Source organism: Cinclus cinclus, chromosome 1, assembly GCF_963662255.1.
Source record: "Cinclus cinclus chromosome 1, bCinCin1.1, whole genome shotgun sequence".
In the NCBI taxonomy this organism is placed as follows: Eukaryota; Metazoa; Chordata; class Aves; order Passeriformes; family Cinclidae; genus Cinclus; species Cinclus cinclus.
In genome coordinates this window covers 26,759,764-26,779,485 of record NC_085046.1, presented here as the reverse complement: position 1 = coordinate 26,779,485, position 19,722 = coordinate 26,759,764, and the positions used below count along the sequence as shown (strand labels likewise).

The window sequence follows — 19,722 nt, the reverse complement described above, 5'->3', positions numbered from 1 at the left end:
ATGCTATTCACAAGCTACCTCTCTGATCTGTAAAAATGAGCCTATTCTGTAGTTTGGTGGTTTTTTGGGGTTTTTTGTAAGTTTTTTTGTTTTTTGCTTTTTTTGTTTGTTTGGTTTTTTGTTTGGGTTTTTTTTGTTGTTGTTGTTTTTTGGTTGGTTAAGTTGTTTTTTAGTGTTTTGTTTTGCTTGGTAGGCTTGGTGGTTTTGGTTGGTTTTAGTTGTTTGTTTTAAAACAACTAAATAGCTGTGTACTTCAGTAATGGCTCCCATGTGGGCACACATACCAGGAAGTCTTTGAGCCAAGAAGTTGGCCAAAAGGAAATCTTAATGTAGTGACTTGCTTTGCTGATTGTCCAGATGGATCCAGCATAATTATTTGAGAAAGAGATGTGTATTTGAAAAACTATACCCTCAGCACTGCTCACTGATGTAAATCTGTAGAATGAATTCCAGGAAAAGTTTAAAAAATTTTGACATTTTTAATTTTTGGAAAACCCCTTTTTGCTTCCTGCCATTTTTATGCACTGTCATTTCCTAAGTGCAATTTGGGGATTTTAGTCCAAAATGCGTGTCTATTGCCTGAGTGAGAAATATAATTCAACAATATAGTCACTGTTCTTAAATATAGAATATTGTGAGATTCCAGATTTTAATGAACAAGTCAACTGGTTGACAGAAATGTCATATTCTGTTTTCATCTCTGCTTTTACTTTTTGTCATTGTGTTGTTTAGGGTACAAGTAATGCAGGGCAGAGGCCTTTCAGTAATGTTTTTTGGAGTTCTGTCCTCAACACTTATGCAACATAAATTTATACCCGTAATGTTCAGTTAAAATCATAGAATCATTGAATGGTTAGGGTTGGAAGGGATGTTAAAGTTCATCTAGTTCTAACCTCTCTGCCATGGGCAAGGACACCTTCCACTAAAACAGCTCCCTTTAACCTGGTCTTGAACACTTCCAGGGATGGGGCACCCACCACATCTACAGCCTGTTCCAGTGCCTCTCCTCCTTCACAGTAAAGAATGTCTTTCTTAATCTTCTCTCTTAGTTTAAAGACTTCCACCCTGTCCCTTCCCGGGGACATCATTACATGCTTTTTTTAAAAGCCCCTTTTCATCTTTCTTGTCAGCCTTTTCCAGATACTAGAAGGCTGCTGTAATGCCTCCTTGGATTTTATTCTCCAGGCTGAATTTTCTCAGCCATTCCTCATGGGAGACATGTTCCAACCTTCTGCTCACCTTCATGGCCCTCCTCTGGACTTGCTTCAACACTCAATGGAAAACATTTCCATGTGGGACATTTTCTAAGTAGTCTTTACACTGGCATTGTTCCCAGTTTATGGTTGAGTGGTTCACGGCTGTTGACTACACTACACACTTTAAAGAGGAAGGCAAAAAACATCAAGTTGTTCATAAAATCATTAGGGAAATGTCAGCAACAATTTAGTATAAATAAAATATTTCCCTAAAAATAAGTACCCATTATAAGACATTTCTTCCTACTACAATTCTGTGTTACTGAATTCATCAGATAAGAATTGGACACTTGACAAAAACAAAATGCCAATATGTAAGGTAAATTGTTCTAGAATATTTTCTCTGTAAAAGCAAAGAAAAATAAGGTCTTGGATTTTGGGAGAGAGTGAAGGCTTGTTTTCATTTGAGATACAAACTCTGACTAAAACTAAGTTAAAAATATTCTTCATTGCAGCACCAAATTAAGCTTGTGTTTAAATTTAAAAGCCAATAGGTGAGAAATAAGTTCAATATAGTGTCATTTGTTTATACTGTGACACATTTTATTGTAATAATAGCATTTCCTGCAAAGGGTACTTGTGTCCTAGCAGTTTACCTTATTGAGTCTTACCTAGCAATTTGAGAATTTGAACAATTTGAGAGTAGGTTTAACCCCTTATCTAGCTTTTATTTCTATCTGAAAAAGAAGTATACAGTCCTCTCCTCTGTCTCTTGTCCTTGAACCCACACAAATGCCCTTCTGATGAAGCAGAAAGGAATCCCTCCTGCACTGGTGTCAGGGTTTGATGACATGCAATATAACAAGGAGCAATTGAAGCAGAGACTGAGTCCAGTGAGGGAAGCAGAACTTGGCTTGGGAGAGCCATGAAGCCTTTGGCAGGGCTCAGGTTTGTATTTTAATATGGGACAATATAACTATTGAGACTGACTTGATCTCAGAGGTCTTTATAATTGAGATGAGTATGACTACTTTAGGCTATTTTTAAAACATGAGCTGCAGGATTTTCCCTGGCTTTCAGAACCAAGGAAGATCATGTTTGTAGTTCTGTTTTGCCTAAATATTCTGTATGAATAAAATATTTGGCACTGTTTAAAAGGATCTAATATTGAATGGATGGCGCTTATCTTTAACTCTTTCACAAAGAATTTGGTTAACACTTCTGGGACTCATGATGTGATTTAGTACTAAAACACCTCCTGGTTTCAGGAACTCAGTTTAAGAGATTCTTATTTAAGAGATTCTAAGACTGTAAACCTTGAATGATAAAAAATGTAGTTTATCTAGTTTCTGATTTTATTAGTATTTGAATCAATTTATTATACATCTATTAAGCAATAAAGCCTAATATGAGACTCAGTAAAGCAGAGATTTTAGACCTTTAGTTTCATTTATAGTGTGCTCAGTTCTTACTGAATTAGCTTTCAGAATCCATGTGGTAGTTGCTAACAGTAACTGATGCCCTTATGATTCAATTACGGAGCATTTAATCAATATATCTAACAAATATTTTGTTGTATTGAAGACTTACATTCATTTGCAAATATTGATAAGGCATTATTTTGTTGACTTTGGCTATTAAAATAAAGGGGTTGACATGATGGATCTTAGAAAGTGCATAATGTAGACAACTCCTGTTTTGTCCAGTAAGGATCATGTAAAATTCAAGAATGTTTAAATAGATGAATCATAACAGGAGGTATTATGTCCTAGTACAGCAAAGACCATATACTGCAAAAAGTATTATGATGCTTTGAAATTCTATCCTGTTCAGAAAATTTAAAAAAAAATGTTTTATGTTTATAACTGAATGGGTTCCTTCATGTCATAATTGTGGTTATCAAGGCCTTAGAAGCCCAGTGTACTCTTAGATGCAACATTTTCAGCTCCTCATAACAGGCATTATGTTGTGATAACAAGGCTATAATTCTAAAAAATGGACCCGAATCTCTCTCTCCTTCATTTTTCCATCATTTGCTCCAACATGAAGATTTATCATGAGACTTATTGATATCAGAATGTATGGTCATTCATTCATTCATTCTTTCTTCCCTAAATAAATGTTTACTTATTTGATCAAGAAATCATGTCACCTCACAACTATACATGTTGTGATTAAGGTGTTGTTTAGACAGATCTCAGACACAGTGCTCCCACAATTATCTGATTGAAAACAAAAGCAACCCTGCTACTTAAATACTAGCTAATATTTCACTAAGCAATTCATACCAGCCTGGATCTTTTTATTACAAGGGATTGTGTACCTACAGAATACAAATGAATAGATCTTGTTATACTTCCATGACACAAAGAATGATGTGTTGCTGATTTGCTAACAAATGATGATCCTTCTAACCAAACAACACCCAGATTGTAATTTACTGCAGCTCTTCATATTTTGATGGATAGCTGCAATTCAAAGGATGAATTGTGGATTATAAAACTGGTAAAGTTGGGATGTTTTTCCCCTTCTCCCACAAATATGGGTGGAAACTGGGTCATTTCTATACGTGCATCTCCATGCACACAGTTTTCAATAAATGTTATATACTCCATTACTCACATTTTGATTTTGTGTGGGATCAAGTATGTAGTACAGAATGAAAGCCTAAAGACCACCCAGGCTGACAATCACTTCATGAGAATACTGAATCACCTTAGGTTTAAATATGCTCCTCTGGAATCGAGGCAGAGGAGACAAGTAATAAAAAATCTATTTACCTTGTTTATACAGAAGAACAGAATCTAATTTATTTGTGGGCCCATCTGGACTAGATTGCTCATTTTAAGTTAATTTAGCAAATGATAGACTGCTACTGGCCTTTTTATTTTTTATTTTTCCCCAGGAGAAGTTGTTGACAGGCAGCTGTGTAGAGATGCCATCTACCCAATCCCGGTGGTGTGCGAAGCGCCGTGCCCCAAGGACTGTGTGCTCAGCATGTGGTCTGCCTGGTCCTCCTGCTCGCACACCTGCTCCGGCAAAACCACCGAAGGGAAGCAGCTGCGCTCCCGCTCCATCCTGGCGTACGCAGGTGAAGGTAAAGGCTCGCTCTGCTGCTTGATTGTGAATCCTCAGCTGCCTTTGGAGCGTCTAAGTAATTTCTTGATTGACAGAAACAAATTATGAGGTTGCGTCGTGGGTTTTTAAATACAGCAAAACTGCTTAAATGCTTATCCTACTTTTACTCCTGGTACCTAGAGCTGTTTTAAAGAGAGTTCATCTTGCTCATTTCAGTTATGTTACTATATTTTTATTAGTGCTTAATGTTACTGTTTCTATTTCAGATATATGATTTTTTTGTTTTGTTTTCATTAAAATTGAACAAGCTAAACAGTTCATGCGATACTGATTAGCAGCCCTAATTTATTTCCAATTTGGAAAGATATAAGTATCCTGAATGTTGAAAGATGAGAATTTTAATGGTTTCAGTGTTAGCAAAATGGTTTTGTGTTTCTTTTCTCTAATTGGTAACTTATGTTACCACACTAACATTGTTGTACATAGCAAAAATTTGGGTTTTGCCCTGCCAGTCTTCACTCAGGAATGGTTTCCACTTATTCAAGTGATCCTTGTGCAACGTCTGCAACGTACGCAAAAAGGAGACATAGCTGGAATATAAAGGAGAACACAACACAGGTTTTAGATACAGGCTCATGGATATTCTTTAATGATTTTCCATGGTTCCTACAGCTCTTTTTGTTTTAGTTTTAAGTATTTGGAAGGGTGGGTGGATTATAAAAGAATCGTATTCTGTATATAACATGGTTCAAAACTGGCCACCTCAGGTGTACCAGGGTCCAGCTGATAAAATGCTTTGTGCAACACCAGGAGCCAGGAGACATAGCCTCCAAAGAGTTCTTGGAAGATATTTACTTACATGTATTACTGACAGAAAAGTTAAATATAAAAGGGTATAAATGGATTAATAATATAAGAGGATTACATGCATGTGTTAATTCTTCTTTTAAATTATTAAGCATTTTATTTATTTTAAGATCAAATTTAGTGAAAAGTGAAAGCTGCAAGGTACAGAAGCAGTGAAATGGAATAACTGTACACTTCGCTGTTTGCAGACACACATTGCTAAAAGTGTACTGTGTATTTGATATAATTTGGGTGATGGGGAAAAAATAAATTTAGCAGAGCACTTTCAACCTTTTCTCTGAAAGGAGCCTTTGCTAGAAATGTAAGTGGCAATCAGATCTGTACTATATTTTAGTAGGTGATTCAAATAATAAATTACTTACATGGATCTATGTAACTAAGTAGAAACACCAACAATTATTTTAAAAATTGGTTTTGTGATGCCCCTTTTTCTTTATAGTGTATTGAACATATATTCATGTGCTTCATGCTTGTCCATGTAGGTCAAGGCAATAGATTTTCTACATACTTTTGTGATTTTACTTGAGACAGAAATTTAAATACTGGCAAGCCTGCCACAAAAGTCAAAACCTAACTTACTGAAAAAATTATTCCACTTTCTTATGCTTAATCTTAGAAAGTACTCGTTATTCTGACTTTAATACTTAACACAACCAAGATTAGTTAATTAACAAGGCTGCAGAGGCAACAAAGCTGTTCAGCATCTCCTGGATTTTGGGTATGTGAATTTTATTAATGCTTCTTGTGCAGTGATCAGAATCGGCACAGAGTGATCACCAAGACTGACAGATCTCGAACCACAGAGGGTGTAGTGAAGAAATCCCTAAAGTAAGGCTGAGAAAGCTAACTCCTTACCTGGATGGTGTAGTGCTTCGGCTTTGCTTGAACCCTGGCTTCTTTCCCCCTATTTCAGATGAAATTATTCTGTGCTTGTTTTAAGGATACAAGCTGGTAGGTCTACCCAGCTTACCCAGGAGTGCAGTCACATCTTGATCAAGTATCTTCAGTACTCTGTTCCTTTGCATTCTGTCCAAACTCCAAAGAATGAAAGTATATAAATAAATGAAAGAACCTCCCAAGGCTTAGGGTATTTTTATAACTCTAGTTGGAAGGTACTTTTCATATTTTCTTGTATTATATTTAAAAATGTATCAGTTTTAACATTTTTTTCAATACTTCAGTGGAATTAGGGTTATTGTCATTTTTCTATCATACTCCTGTTATGCCTCTTAGTCATTTGCTACATGACAAATAACAGAATGACTTTTCACCTCCAGAATTCCATGACTGAGATCAGCTGTGTTCCCAGAACATTTCTTGCTCTAGGACCACAGAATATATTAATGCATTTGAACATCTGTATTTCACTGATATAAGAGGAAGCTTCACATGAACATTTTTTGGAAAACATACAGTTCTCAGTTCTATTCTGAACTTAGCAAAAATGCACAGAACTGTAGATGGAAGCTCTGTAAGCATCATGTATAACTAAAAATTCCAAGTCTCATAAAGGTAAAACAAATAATTCCATTTACATATTAAAGCTGAGTTCTGAAAACAGCTGTCAGTTCTGTTCAGGTGAACAGTCACACAAGTTTTCTTTTGGATTTCTGACCCTTTTGAGCTGTTGGTATGAGAGACAGACCAGGCTAGGTAAGCTATTCCATAATAATTTCTATATCATGTTGCCATGAGTTTTAGTCAAAACACAACAGGACAAATACATTGTACATAAATAGGTACTATTCCTATTATTTATCAGGTTTGGATATTAATTAAAGAAAAAACATGCATGACTGTTGTAAATCCATGAATACAGCTAAATTTGTATTCTAAGATGACATAAGGAGTCTGGGTGTGAGACCTTGATCACACACATCCTCCTGCTAAACATTCAGTCCACAAGCCTAGAAAGATCAAAGCATTTCAGGCATTACATACACAATAACTACTGCAATCCATCAAAATATGTGGTACATTTAATTCTTGTTCATTTGGGTACTTAAACATGAACAGCCCACTCAAATTTTTGAGGATCTATAAATACATGTGAAATAGGGTTTTTATCTGGCTCTCAGATGGCTTTTTATCAAGAAATGTCAGTGATCATTCAGTTTCTCTCCTCTTTGAAATAAAAAATACTATATTCTGCCATTTTTCTTTTTAATATTGGCATATAACTGTCTGTAATAGAACTATGTCATTTCACACCTAAGAATTTTTTTTCCTCTTATTACCCAGCTATCTCTGCTGCTGAATTGGTTCGAAAAAACCATCAAGTTAACATGACTGCCCACCAGGAAACAACCACAATCTAATGGGGTTTTTTTATGACTTAGAATAGGAATAATTCAGTGGTATTGTAATAACTCCTCAGTGTAAAGAACAGGTTCACAGGAGAAATATAAGCCATATGTAAATTGCAACAAATATAAGCCATAAGTAAATTACAACAGTGCCAAAGTTTTCTTATGAGTTCTGGTGTACCAACTGCCCCTCCAGCACCACACTGATTTCTGCTTGAGCCAGGAGCTGGCCTCAGCTGTGCACCCTCTCATCATCATTTCCTTATTCCAAACAAAACCCTTTTCAGGTGGTCAAACCACACACTGCAGAGCCTCAAGCCCAGTATGGTCATGTACATCTGGGATGGGCTGATTTACTTGCATTCATTGGAGAGAAAGGAGTTCTCTTCACAAGATAAAGACTTATTGTGCTTTGTGAGATGACTCCATGTGGAAATGAGTATCACAATAACCATTTTTTGATATTTTTTTCTGAGATCATTGTCCTCAGCTTGAAGGTTTGAAAGACAAAGTAATTTATAAATTTGCCTGTCTCTGAGACTGCCTATCGTGTTAGCTCATTTGTGAGACTGTCAAATATATCTTCATGGTACAGTAAGAAGCTCACAAAAGTCACTGTCTCAAAACACAAAATGACAGCAAAGGACATGGTGTTATTACCTGATACGTCATATAGTTGTTCTGCATAAATCTAGTAATCTATTATATACAGCTCAGCCTATCTCTTGAATGTAGGGTGTGTCTACTTTTGGTTTATATTCTGTTTAATATTTCTGTTCTTTTTTTTATTGTCTGCTTACAATAAATCTTGCATAGTTAGTTGTGTGCACTAAGATTGTTTCACATTACTACTGGACCTGAGACTAAAAATTACCAAATAAATCTTAGTTTTTCAGTAAGTAATAAATATGTAGATTGATTTTGTATTAATAATATACTGCCATAGATTGACACTGGCAAATTGGTGCAATACAGCGTAACACTAATGTTGTGGATGCATCCTAAGTTTTCTCAGTAAAACCAGATTCAGAAAAATAAAGATTTAACACCACCTGTCCCCAGAAAACCAAAAACAATAAGCCATAATGCAAAGAGGAAAATAAAATTACTTAAAAGCTTAATTTATTAAAATGAGAGGGAGGGATTTGTTTTTATTATTATTATTATTATTATTATTATTATCGCTATTATTATTATTATTATTATTATTATTATTATTATTATTATTATTATTCTCTTAGGGCAGGGATGCGTATGCATGGCATTTACTACGGGTGCTAAATGCTTCTACATTGGCAAAGTGCAATTCCAGGAGGACTGTCTGGTATGACCATATAGCACAGACCACTAAACATTAGTTAGATAGTATAGAATATAATTTGTCCATCTCATCAGATATTCTCTTTGACAAGGATCAACAGCTCTTACTTCTCTTCTATCTGCAAGACTGATTTATTGAATACATAAGAAATAGCTGCATCAAAGGAGTTTATTCTCAATACTTAACAAATTATTGTTGATATGCTTTAAAATTTTATTCCTGTTAAATTCCAGTACAGTTTGACTTCACAGTTGCAAACAATAAGTTATTAAGTCTTAAGGTTTTTTTAAGTATATTTACTCTTCCTACACTTATTGGGTTTGTTTTTAATTTTTGTATTTTCCTGGCTTGAAATGACAGTGCTTGGCAATTAAATCTGAAAGCACAGAATTGAGTAATTGTTTCAGCAGGAAATTTCACATTCACAAAAGAATATGTATTAGATAACAAGGTTTTTCACAAAACAGGAATTTAAAAAAAGAAAAAAGGAGAAGAAGAAAAAAAGAAAAACAACATTTAGTTTTGGAACTGTCCAACATGAATTTTCAGGCAAGACTTACTAAGTCTTGTCACCTGTGTGAGAAAGGTGGCCAGGGCAGAGTATGTCACTGTGCTTCATTTGCTCAGCAGCCCATCAACTCAAATTGCTGATTGTAGTGAGGGATTAGGGTTTCATATTCTATCCTGGAAAAGACTTGAGGGCAGACCTTGCATTTAACATGGGTCCACTCTGCATCCTGACCTGTTGTCTATTTTGATCAGGTCTGCTTGGTTTGTGTAACTGATAAAAACCAGGCGAGGAAGCATCACATCCTGCAGAACAGGAGCAGTCTTGGTTCTGACTGTGCCTACCTTGTGCCTACAGGAAAGAAATGAGTAACACCCATTTCACTCACTAGGTTACAAGAGGCTCTTCAGTCACGTCTGTTTTTTGAAACTTTTAGATTATTCCAGCTGTTTTGAAATGCATTTATAAAACTATATGCATTTGCAAGAACAAATTATATCAAAATGGTTAATTAAAATTATCCTAAATGCTTTAAAAATGTTTAACATTTTGAAATTTGAAAGTTAACAATTTAATGTCACAAAAAAAAAAAAATAAAATCCAGTCATTGAATATCCTAGAGCAAGGTGCATTACCCATTAGCAGCCCCAAATCTGGCAGAAAAGCAATCTATGTGTATGACAATTCTGTCAGCTATTTTATGACCAGTGTGCAAGTCCCTTTGCAAAACTTGTCTTTCACTTCCAAGTCTACTTTGCTTAAAAATCCAAACCCAAAATAAAATGCTTCAGCCTGATGTTTTTGTATCCTTGAAATTATTTTTAGTACTGCCAACTGTCATCTGATAATTTATTATTAAAGGATGTGTTGATTACTGTATGTCCCTTTTTCCTATATTCTGATGAATTCAAATGTCTATTTTTTCTTTTTTTTTTTTTTCTGTGATACTCAGTAGCTTTTATGTTCCTGTCAAACCTGTCCTCTACTGGGGATATGCTCATAAACTTGTTACCCCTGCACAGATGTTGTAAAGGGCATCTCTAACTGCCAGTTTTCCAACCCATTCTGCATTTTTTGCGCCTAGTTAAATTTGAGGAAGCACAAGAGAATGCTGTTTTCCTGAAGAGAATGGCACATTGATTTTTATTTTAGTAGTAGTATTTCCACGTTTTGTTCAGTCTTTGCATGTTTTCTTTAACTCCTGGTTTAATCTGAACAGAACTGGATTCCTGCTGAGCTGCAGATATGCATGCCCCAATGTTTTTCATTTACAAGTCAATGTCAATCTTATTTTTTCCCTCAATATATATTCTTGCATAGCTGTCAGAACTGAACCTAAGTTGTCACTTTATTCTCAAATGTCTTAGGAACTGGTGCCTGTGGCGTTCAATTCTGGGAAAATATTTTTTCCCACACACACCCCCTTTAATTTTTGAATTTCATTAAGTATTTCCCTTACGTTTTTTCTTGGGCTAACATCAGATCAAAAATTAAGAGATATAGGGGAGGTTCATAAAGTAAGTATTTATTAACCTTCCCTATATCTCTTAAATTTTCCTTATTTAAATCTTTTAATGGAAGAAGATGTCTAGACTCCTCACATGGGTCAAATGTCTCTTCCATGAAAAATTATTTGTGACTTTAATAGTTTTTTTCCTCTTCAAAATACACTCACTTTCATAATTTACTTGCTTATATTTCTATCTGCTGGTGTTAACTGATATTTTTTCTTGAAGGATGATGCTTAGATAACTTTATGAAACTTATTACATAACCGTAATTTTATTTCACTATTTGTTTTCTATTTCCTTTTTTAAGAAAATGCATCTGGCATTTTGCTTTTATGCTCTGAACATTGGCATATTTTTAAAGCAAAATATATTGAGTTGCATCCTTTTTGAACCAAAAACAAAATTCAAGTTATTCTTTATTTAGAGTAACACATCTGTATGTTTTTTTAATCCCCCTCTGCAAAATTTAAGATTAGCTAGTCTGTTGCGTGACATCTCAACTAATATGGTGTTTCCTGTTGCATGGTTAAATCAATAGTTTTGGAAAACAAAAGCCAGAAATTAAAAATATTCCTAGAGAAATAAATTGTGAGTGATGATTTTATTGTTTTTTTTCATTAGAATGAACCTTTTCTCATGTTTGCTGCAGATCTAGACCATGCAGAATAACTTGGGGTATGAAATATTTTATACTGGTTAGTTGACTTTGTTGTGTTGGAGTATTTGAGGTATCCATTGTTTCTTTGATTGCATTTACCTTTCTCTTGTTTAATTTCAATGAGTACTTATAACCCCTTCCCTACTGCATATCTGTAGAGCAGAGAGTCAACCTGAAGTTCAGTGCTGAGATATGAAAAATAACATACTCTACAATGTGCATTTGGTGTAAGCATACATTTTTGTCTTTAGAGAATAGTTGTATGGATCATTAGCATTAACTAATAAAAAGCTCCTCTTTCATTTGTATTTCTTACTTTTCTTGTCGTTTAGGAGAGGCTGAAACGTTGCTTAGATTTTTTGCTGCCTTTCCATTTGTTGGAGACAGGAGTCCCATTGTACCTTGTAGGTCAGAATCTTAAACCTAGTTTCTGTGTGTCTAATAACACCAGAGATGATGTCTGCTCACAGGGCTGGACATCAAATAGCCTGGTATCAATTCTGGTAGGAAAGACTTCTTCGTTTCTCCTGGAGGCCAAAATATGTTTGAAGTGCTTTAATATAATAAACTGAACACACTATCTGAAACCAAACACAACAAAAATAGCATCATCTTAGTTGTTCTTCACAATCATTGACACTTAATTGCATTTTAATCTTAACCTGCAATAGGCTTTTTTGTCTTAATCTGGACCTGGAATTACCAGCTGTGGCATCCTCTTTGGTTTACATAACATGGAAAAACATCCACTGGGAGCTGGGCAAGAGCTCCAAAAATCTTTTTAATTGATCTGTGAATTAAACATAAACAGTGGTCTTTACACATGTATAACTAGAATAATTAACCATTTCTTCTGCCTAGAGCCTTCATATGTCCTTATGTCTTCTCTTGCAGTCTCTTCTAGAGAACCCTGAAATAATAAGGCTGTAGATTACTCCATGCACGTTGGCGTTTTATAGAAGTTATGATTATTTTGTTATCCTTTTGGTACAAACTTACATACTGTCCATGAACAGTCTGTTCCATGTGGCTTATTGACTGAAATGTGTCAAAGTCGCTATTGGGCATATGAAGAAGAGGGAAAAGGAGCAGCATTTCTTTCATGTAGTCAAACTAATAATATATAACTAAGAAAATTTCAAAGTGGGCTTGTGGTATGCATATTTTTAAATTTGAAAAAAAAAAAAATCTCATTGCAGTAAATGATCTTTTGCCCTCTTTTATTGTTCCAGGAGGAATACAGTGCCCAAATAGCAGTGCCCTCCAGGAAACACGCAGCTGCAACGAGCACTCTTGCACTGTGTATCACTGGCAGACTGGCCCATGGGGACAGTGCATAGAGGACACGTCTGTGTCTGCTTTCAACTCCTCTGCCAGCTGGAACGGGGAGGCCACCTGTTCCGTGGGGATGCAGACAAGGAAGGTCATCTGTGTGAGAGTCAACGTGGGACAAGTAGGCCCAAAAAAGTAAAGATCTTTATAAATATCCTCATGTTTTAGTTACGTTTGGATTTCACTGCTTTATATTTTTATTGCCAGTGACTGCTTGCAAAGGCAAAAAGACTCTTCTTTGTGTTCTCATGAGGGAGCATTTCTGGAAATAAAAAACTGGCCCAACAGGAAGACTAGATAATACCTTTGTCACTATGGATTTTAATGGGTGGCATTTACAGTGGTGATTTTGCTGACAGCTGACTAAATCCAGCTGGCTGCTTGCCACCATCAGATTGAGTCACAATAAAATTCTTGGAGTATGTGTGTGACGTGCAGAGCAGCATTTCCAAGATACTTGTGTTGCTTCCAAACAAGCAATGCACTGTATGAATTAGTGCAGTTCCACTCAAAAATAGTGATATTAATCTAAATACAGTAAAGGACTTCTCAGAACCAGACCAAGGAGGTGTAGCATAGTGGAAACTGACATGACTTTAATTGGAAACATTTGTTTGAATAGTAGCTCGACAGACTTTGTGATATTTTCCCCCCATTTATGTGGTATTTTAAACTATTCCTTTGGCCCAAGTATTTGGTTTTACAGTTTAATATGTGACCAGGGTTAAATACAGATTAGCTGCTAGTAAAATGCATTTGATAATATCTTTGTAGGGATAGGCAATCTGTAAATATATCCCACTCAGAACAGATTCAAAACTCTAAGAATTTATAGCAGAGGTTGTTTAGAAACGAGGAAGCTATTTTCACACTAAATATTTGCTTGATGCCTGCCATTTGTTGTTTTATTCTGCAGTAGATTTAAGCCTAATTTACTTAAAATCAAAATGTGGGGAGTAATGCCTGCACACTCAGTAATCTAAATTGTTCTGTATCTGTATTAAGTTGCTGTTCTATTTAGTCATGGTACAATTATCTTTTGTTTGGTATGTTTACATAAAAAAACCTCACAAACCTCTAATGATTTATCATCCTTTAAAAATCTCCTCTAAATGACTGTACCTTTGATTTGATGTTAAATTCTAGGAGGAGGACTGTTTTATTCTTTCATAAATGAATGATGTGAAATGAAAAATGGTCTTGGTTGTTCCTTCAAATTGTCACATCAAAATCACTGAGTAATTTTTAAAGACCTAGACATTTAACATGAAAATGCAAATAGGAACCTTGTTTTAAACTCCCCTTAATAAAAAGGATTACTGTGGTATGATACAATCAATATTATTGGCCTTATCTGCCTCACAAGTTACAGACTCCAGCATGTATCTTTTCTGTTTAATTTGACCTTGAGTAAGGACTGCAAAAAAATCAATACTTTGCTTTAAGCCATATATAGTAAACACAAACAATATAAAGCATAGAAACGGTGTTCTAATTGAACTAATTGCCTTGCCTAAGTATCTGAAGAGGAACTGTAGTGTTTAGCACTCCTGAAAGATGAAGCACTCTGCGAAATGGTGGATATGTGTATTTCAAATTGTTTTGTATGCTTATAATTTCTCCTGGTTTTAAAGGGAAAAGTCAATGGAAGAAAAGCCATTAGCAAGCCAACGTCCAATGCTTTCCAGAAACATTTTTTATTTTAACTTTAAAGAAAATTTCTGACAACATCATCAATATATGTGATTGTTAGCAGAGGTTTTTTGAAAGTGCATCTGATCATACCTAAATACACCCTTGCCTATAGAAACAGAGGCACAAGTTGACTTAAAATTGTAGAGAGAGCTTACAGAGAGGCGATGGAGATTTGTGTTGCTATAGCTATATTATTTCATGTTTTTTCACATTGGTGGAAGCAGAAAAAAGAGAAGGGGCGGAAATCCCATTTTAAGAGGGCACCTAGAAATTGGTTCTGGTTCATGGTAATTGATCATATACTGAGAAGAATATGTGAATTGACAAGAAAATGCAGTGACAACTAATGGAAAGCATGCACAAGCAAGTACTATTGTTGAAGAGTATGTTCCTGTAAAGCTGCAAATCAGCTTTTGTTCTCTTTACATTGCACAGGCAGAGTTCTCTGCTGACCATGGAGACTAGGTTTTCTTGACAGTTTGCCATTAGACTTGCCTCTCTCACCTCTCTTCAGTTGCCCAGCACTGAAAAGAGGAAAATTTAGTCATACCAATGTTTTTCTGTAATGACCCAAAAGCTCACAAATATGGATGTAATGTTTTTCTTACAGCTTTACATAATCTTCAGACAGTCCACAGTCTGCATGTTTTTAGAGCAGTAGAAATTTTGAAATTATTTTAAATATTTTCAGTACTTCTGCAAGAGTATTGTATCATTTTGAAACAAGTGTTGTGGCACAGAGTTGTTTTTCCCTGATGGAAAAAAAGACAGAATCCCCACAGAATAGGGAAAATGACCTGGGTAATGAGTCCCATATGTAGCAGTCCAATAATCCTTTTTATATGCTGATCAAACCTCTTCCTAAAACAAGTAAGGTTTTCTGCCTTTTCTGACACTCTTTCTCAGTCTCATTGATCTGGCAGTTTTAAATCCTTTTCTGGTTTCTCTCATAATCACAGCCATCTTATACCTATTTTTTCCTGGGTAGCAGCGTTGCTTATTTTAAATATGCCCGCTTCCAGAGTTTATGCTAAAGTGATGAGACCTGAAAATATATTTTACTAAGCTAAATGAGTTGGCTTTTCTTCATAATTATGTGAAAGCTTGAAAATAACCCTGAAAATACAGAGTCTAGTACAGTGAGTGAGTGATGATGATTATTTAAATCCTGAGGTGCAGAATACACCAGATTTGGCTTGCTTTCACCACATGTATTTAATTGCTACTATTTTTTATGCTTTTGCTCCATCCTGGTGAATTCTGGGCAACAAGCACTGTCCTCATGTGCCTGCAGGCATTCCGTACCTCACACAATTCACTACTTCATTGCAGAGTGATTGTTTATTTGATAATTGCTGCTTTGTAATTTTTTTCTTAGATGCCCTGAAAGCCTTCGACCTGAAACTGTGAGACCTTGTCTGCTTCCCTGTAGGAAGGACTGTATTGTGACTCCATTCAGTGACTGGACGGCGTGTCCTTCTTCATGTCAAGAAGGTAATTTTATCCATTGTGTGCAAATAAATTTTAAGAATATAGAAAAATAGGGAGTCAGACTAGCAGTCAATTTTGGCACATCTCTTTCTGGCAGAGGACATGCAATACCTGGTATAGCTGCTGCAGGGAGGACATAGAGCTTTTGCTGCAGAGAACAGTTATTTCTATCATTTTTCTGTACGGATCTGTTTGTATTTTTTTCCACATTTTGCTTCATGTTAGAAATTCCCATTTGCATCTTACACTGATAAAGAGATAACTAGTTACGGGGTAGATATATAGCTCTTATCATCCGCTTATCATCTTAACATCAATATTCATACAATGATTTTGGGTATGGAAATACATAAGTTTATGCTGTTTGCTCATCAGAAAAACCTGAGTCTTTATATACAAGAGGATAAGTATGTAGTTAAGTAGATATACGGTTGTATATAATTTAGTCTGACTGCTTCTACTCTAAGGAAAATTGAAGGAGAGTTAATAAAAATCAACAGGCTTTACACTGATGTGTATAGTCTGATTTAAACATAAAATCCAACACCACATTAATATACTTGGCAAAGCTCTTTAAAAATGCTTTAAGAGTGCAGGTCTGCCTGAATTTTTATTACATTGAAAGCACACATGAAGTTAGTGTGATAACAGGCTTAATATTAGCCACATTTTATGTTTTTGTTTCTCTTCTTAAACTTAATCTTATGCATTTTTCTAGTATGTACTGTTACAGAGAGACTGTAATATTCCCTGTTCCACAGGGTGCTAATCACTGTGTGGGACATGGTGATTACTCACAGCTACCACATTATCAGAATGTAAAAGATATAGTTACATCAAACATACAGACTTGGGCTGTCATAGCCTGTTCTTTATGCTTGGTCAAGGACACAAGTATAAAGGCATTTTTGCAGTAATTCCTATCAGTGTTTAGTGCATTCTAACAAATGAAAAAAGGGGTTGGGAAGACTAAATTCATAACATTTGAAAAAGAGCAGGGAATTGAATCTATGAAATCTGAAACTATGAAATAGGTATTCATTATTATATGTGTGTTATTTTACAACAGTATTAATTGTTCTTTCTGAAATATGTTTTTGGAGGAGATCATGCTGGGTGAAAATGTCATCCTTTTCTGTTCTCATTTCAGCGGGTTATAACTAAGTTCTTGATGCAATGAGTATATCTTCATGAACATTTACCACAAACTATTGTGCAGGCTACTATAAAAGAGTATATTTATGAACTACAGGTGTTTTGTCTATTCTACAAAAACTATTTTTATTTCATGGGGTTCACCCGTTTGTGCCAGCAAGCAGGTCAGTAGCTTTGCTGGGCTGCACGTCTGCTTTGCCCCTTGTGCCAGCTCCTGGCATCTCCTGGAGCTGTTTGACTCGGGACTAAAGGGTTTCCTCTGTGCTGAAGAGTGGCCAGGTGGTGGAGAGCCACCGCCGGGATTCTCCTACTGCTCACTCCTAATTACAATTGCTTGGCCGTGGTCCAGCATGCTTCTGTGATCAGACAAGCTGCAGCTGCTGTAATAACCTACCCAAAGCTGATATCAGCACAGTCAGCCAAATGTCTGCTCTACTGCTCTCTGTGAAAAAAAAACAACAACCCTCCAAGATTTTTATTTAACATAGGCATTACTGTGGAACTAATACAGATCTGTAGATTTTCTCTTAATTTTCTGCCTGAAGAACAGATACCTGATGATGACTGAAATCAAAATTCCTATAGGAACTATTTACTGTTTATCATTAATAATGGATGACCATAATAATTAAAAACTGCAAACTGTAAAGGAATTTCAGAGTGGAATTTATCATTCTGGTTTTACATGCAAATGTTAAAGGCAAGTTTACACCTTCAAACTGCAAAGTGTAGCAGGAAACTGAGCTAGTTTAATTTTTGTTTTCTTGAACTGTGTATTCATTTTGGCTGCCTGTTCATTTGTTCAGTATTGCTGGTATTGCCTTCTGTTCAGTTCTGCTTTCTGGCCTTGAGCTGAAAGTGAAGTGTTTTTTCTATTAGGCTTAATTTTCCTGCTTATGGGAAAATGGCATGTCAATATTATGGCAATTGGTTCAAGAACCTTGTTTTCACCCTAATTAGTTTCAGGCCTAAGTAGCAGCAGTAGAAACCAGCTATTCCACTCTTTGCAGGGGGTGTCACAGTAAGGAAGCAGTCCCGTCACCGAGTCATCATCCAGCTCCCTGCCAATGGTGGTCGGGAATGCCCAGACTCTTTGTTTGAGGAAAGGGAATGTGAAGCTTCTCCTGTCTGTCATAACTACAGGTATGTGAGACAATCAACCAGAAACAGCTCAGACATGATTTTTAAACTTGTACTACCTCTAGAGCTTGCTGAATTCCATTTCTTAGCAGTAGTTGTTTTTCTAATGTGCTATTTAGAAAAATAGGGTACATATCTGTATCAAAGTTTCACAACAGATATGTAGACTCAGTTGGACCCATAGGGAATCACTGGAGCATTTTGTTACAGTTCCTTTGAAAGAACATTGCAACAACTAAGAATTACTTTCCAGAATAATTTTTTCCTAGAAACTGTTTCGACATGCTAAACATGTAAAACAAATCTTCTAAAATATCCAAAGCGCTAAACTGAAGGTTTATATGTAGGAGAGCTGATTTTTGGTGCCATACGTTCAACCTACCATACCCTTCATTTTTCTATCTCTGTAAGCCCTGAGACAGTCCAGAGCTGAAGATATCCCCCACATTCCCTGTGTCCTCTGCCTTGCCCTGATCTTCACCACAGAATGTTGAAGACTGTTCCAGAAGGTTGAACCATTTTTGCTTAAGAAAATATTTGGGTACTTCTATAATATCTATCTGAGTGTGTTTGAAGGTCTAGACATACAACAAGATTTGTTGCTGATGGAGACAAAGTTTAGAAAATTCTGATGCCATTAGTTAGATTTACTTGACAGTAAAATAATTTTACAGTAAAATAATAATTAAAAGACTTTTGGGGTTTTTTTATGAATAATATTTCCCATGAAACTACCCTCTGTTGCAGAGGTACAAATAGAATTCAAGCTAAGTTTAATGAAATGGAAATGAGCTTGAAGAAATGTATTACTTTCATTATCTCATAAGAATTGTCATTGCAAATTCATTAGGAGATCACAATCTATACAACTAAAATATATGAAGATTGAAAACAGAGTTGGGAAACTACCAAAATCAGTACTCTAAACACCAGAGAAATAGAGCCCAAGAACTTTCTGTAGTCAAAATGAGAGTTTTATCTTTTAGAATGTTGGCTGCTCCTCCATCTCTTTAGTATCTTCAATATCTGATCAGCATGGTTATGTGCTGAGCATAAGTAAATGAGTTGCTAGAGAGTGGTAGATGAGGTCATTTATATTTCATGACATGAACTAATACTAAACACATGTTCCATATATTTCCTTTATCATCTTTCTGACCTGCACACATGCTGTGACAGATGGACTGGCTCATGTCTTGGTTAGTTGCTGTCCCATAGAGGCAGGTTGCAACGAAACTCGAGGTGCAAAACCACTGAGATAGTTTCAAAGATGCAAACTTCTGATGGCTGGACCTGTGGACAACTGTGGATTATTTGAGTTGTGACAACAAATTTACTTGCCTGGATTTGTTATATTTAAGGGTTGGAATATTCTGCAGCATTAGCAGGGAACTTGTAGAAGTTTATATTCACGATAGAATAATTTTAGCAGCGCAATATTGCATTTGTTATTCATGGTTTTTT

General features: G+C 35.7%; 1 protein-coding gene across 1 annotated transcript in view; it reads left to right on the top strand.

Annotated features, from left to right (window-relative positions):
* THSD7A (thrombospondin type 1 domain containing 7A) overlaps positions 1–19,722 on the top strand; it is a 188,161-nt gene that overhangs the window by 116,903 nt on the left and 51,536 nt on the right. The window contains exons 8-11 of the mRNA XM_062495264.1: positions 4,102–4,293; positions 12,678–12,912; positions 15,851–15,966; positions 18,129–18,261. Coding sequence (XP_062351248.1) covers positions 4,102–4,293; positions 12,678–12,912; positions 15,851–15,966; positions 18,129–18,261 — 676 coding nt within the window. The remainder of the gene's footprint in view (positions 1–4,101; positions 4,294–12,677; positions 12,913–15,850; positions 15,967–18,128; positions 18,262–19,722) is intronic.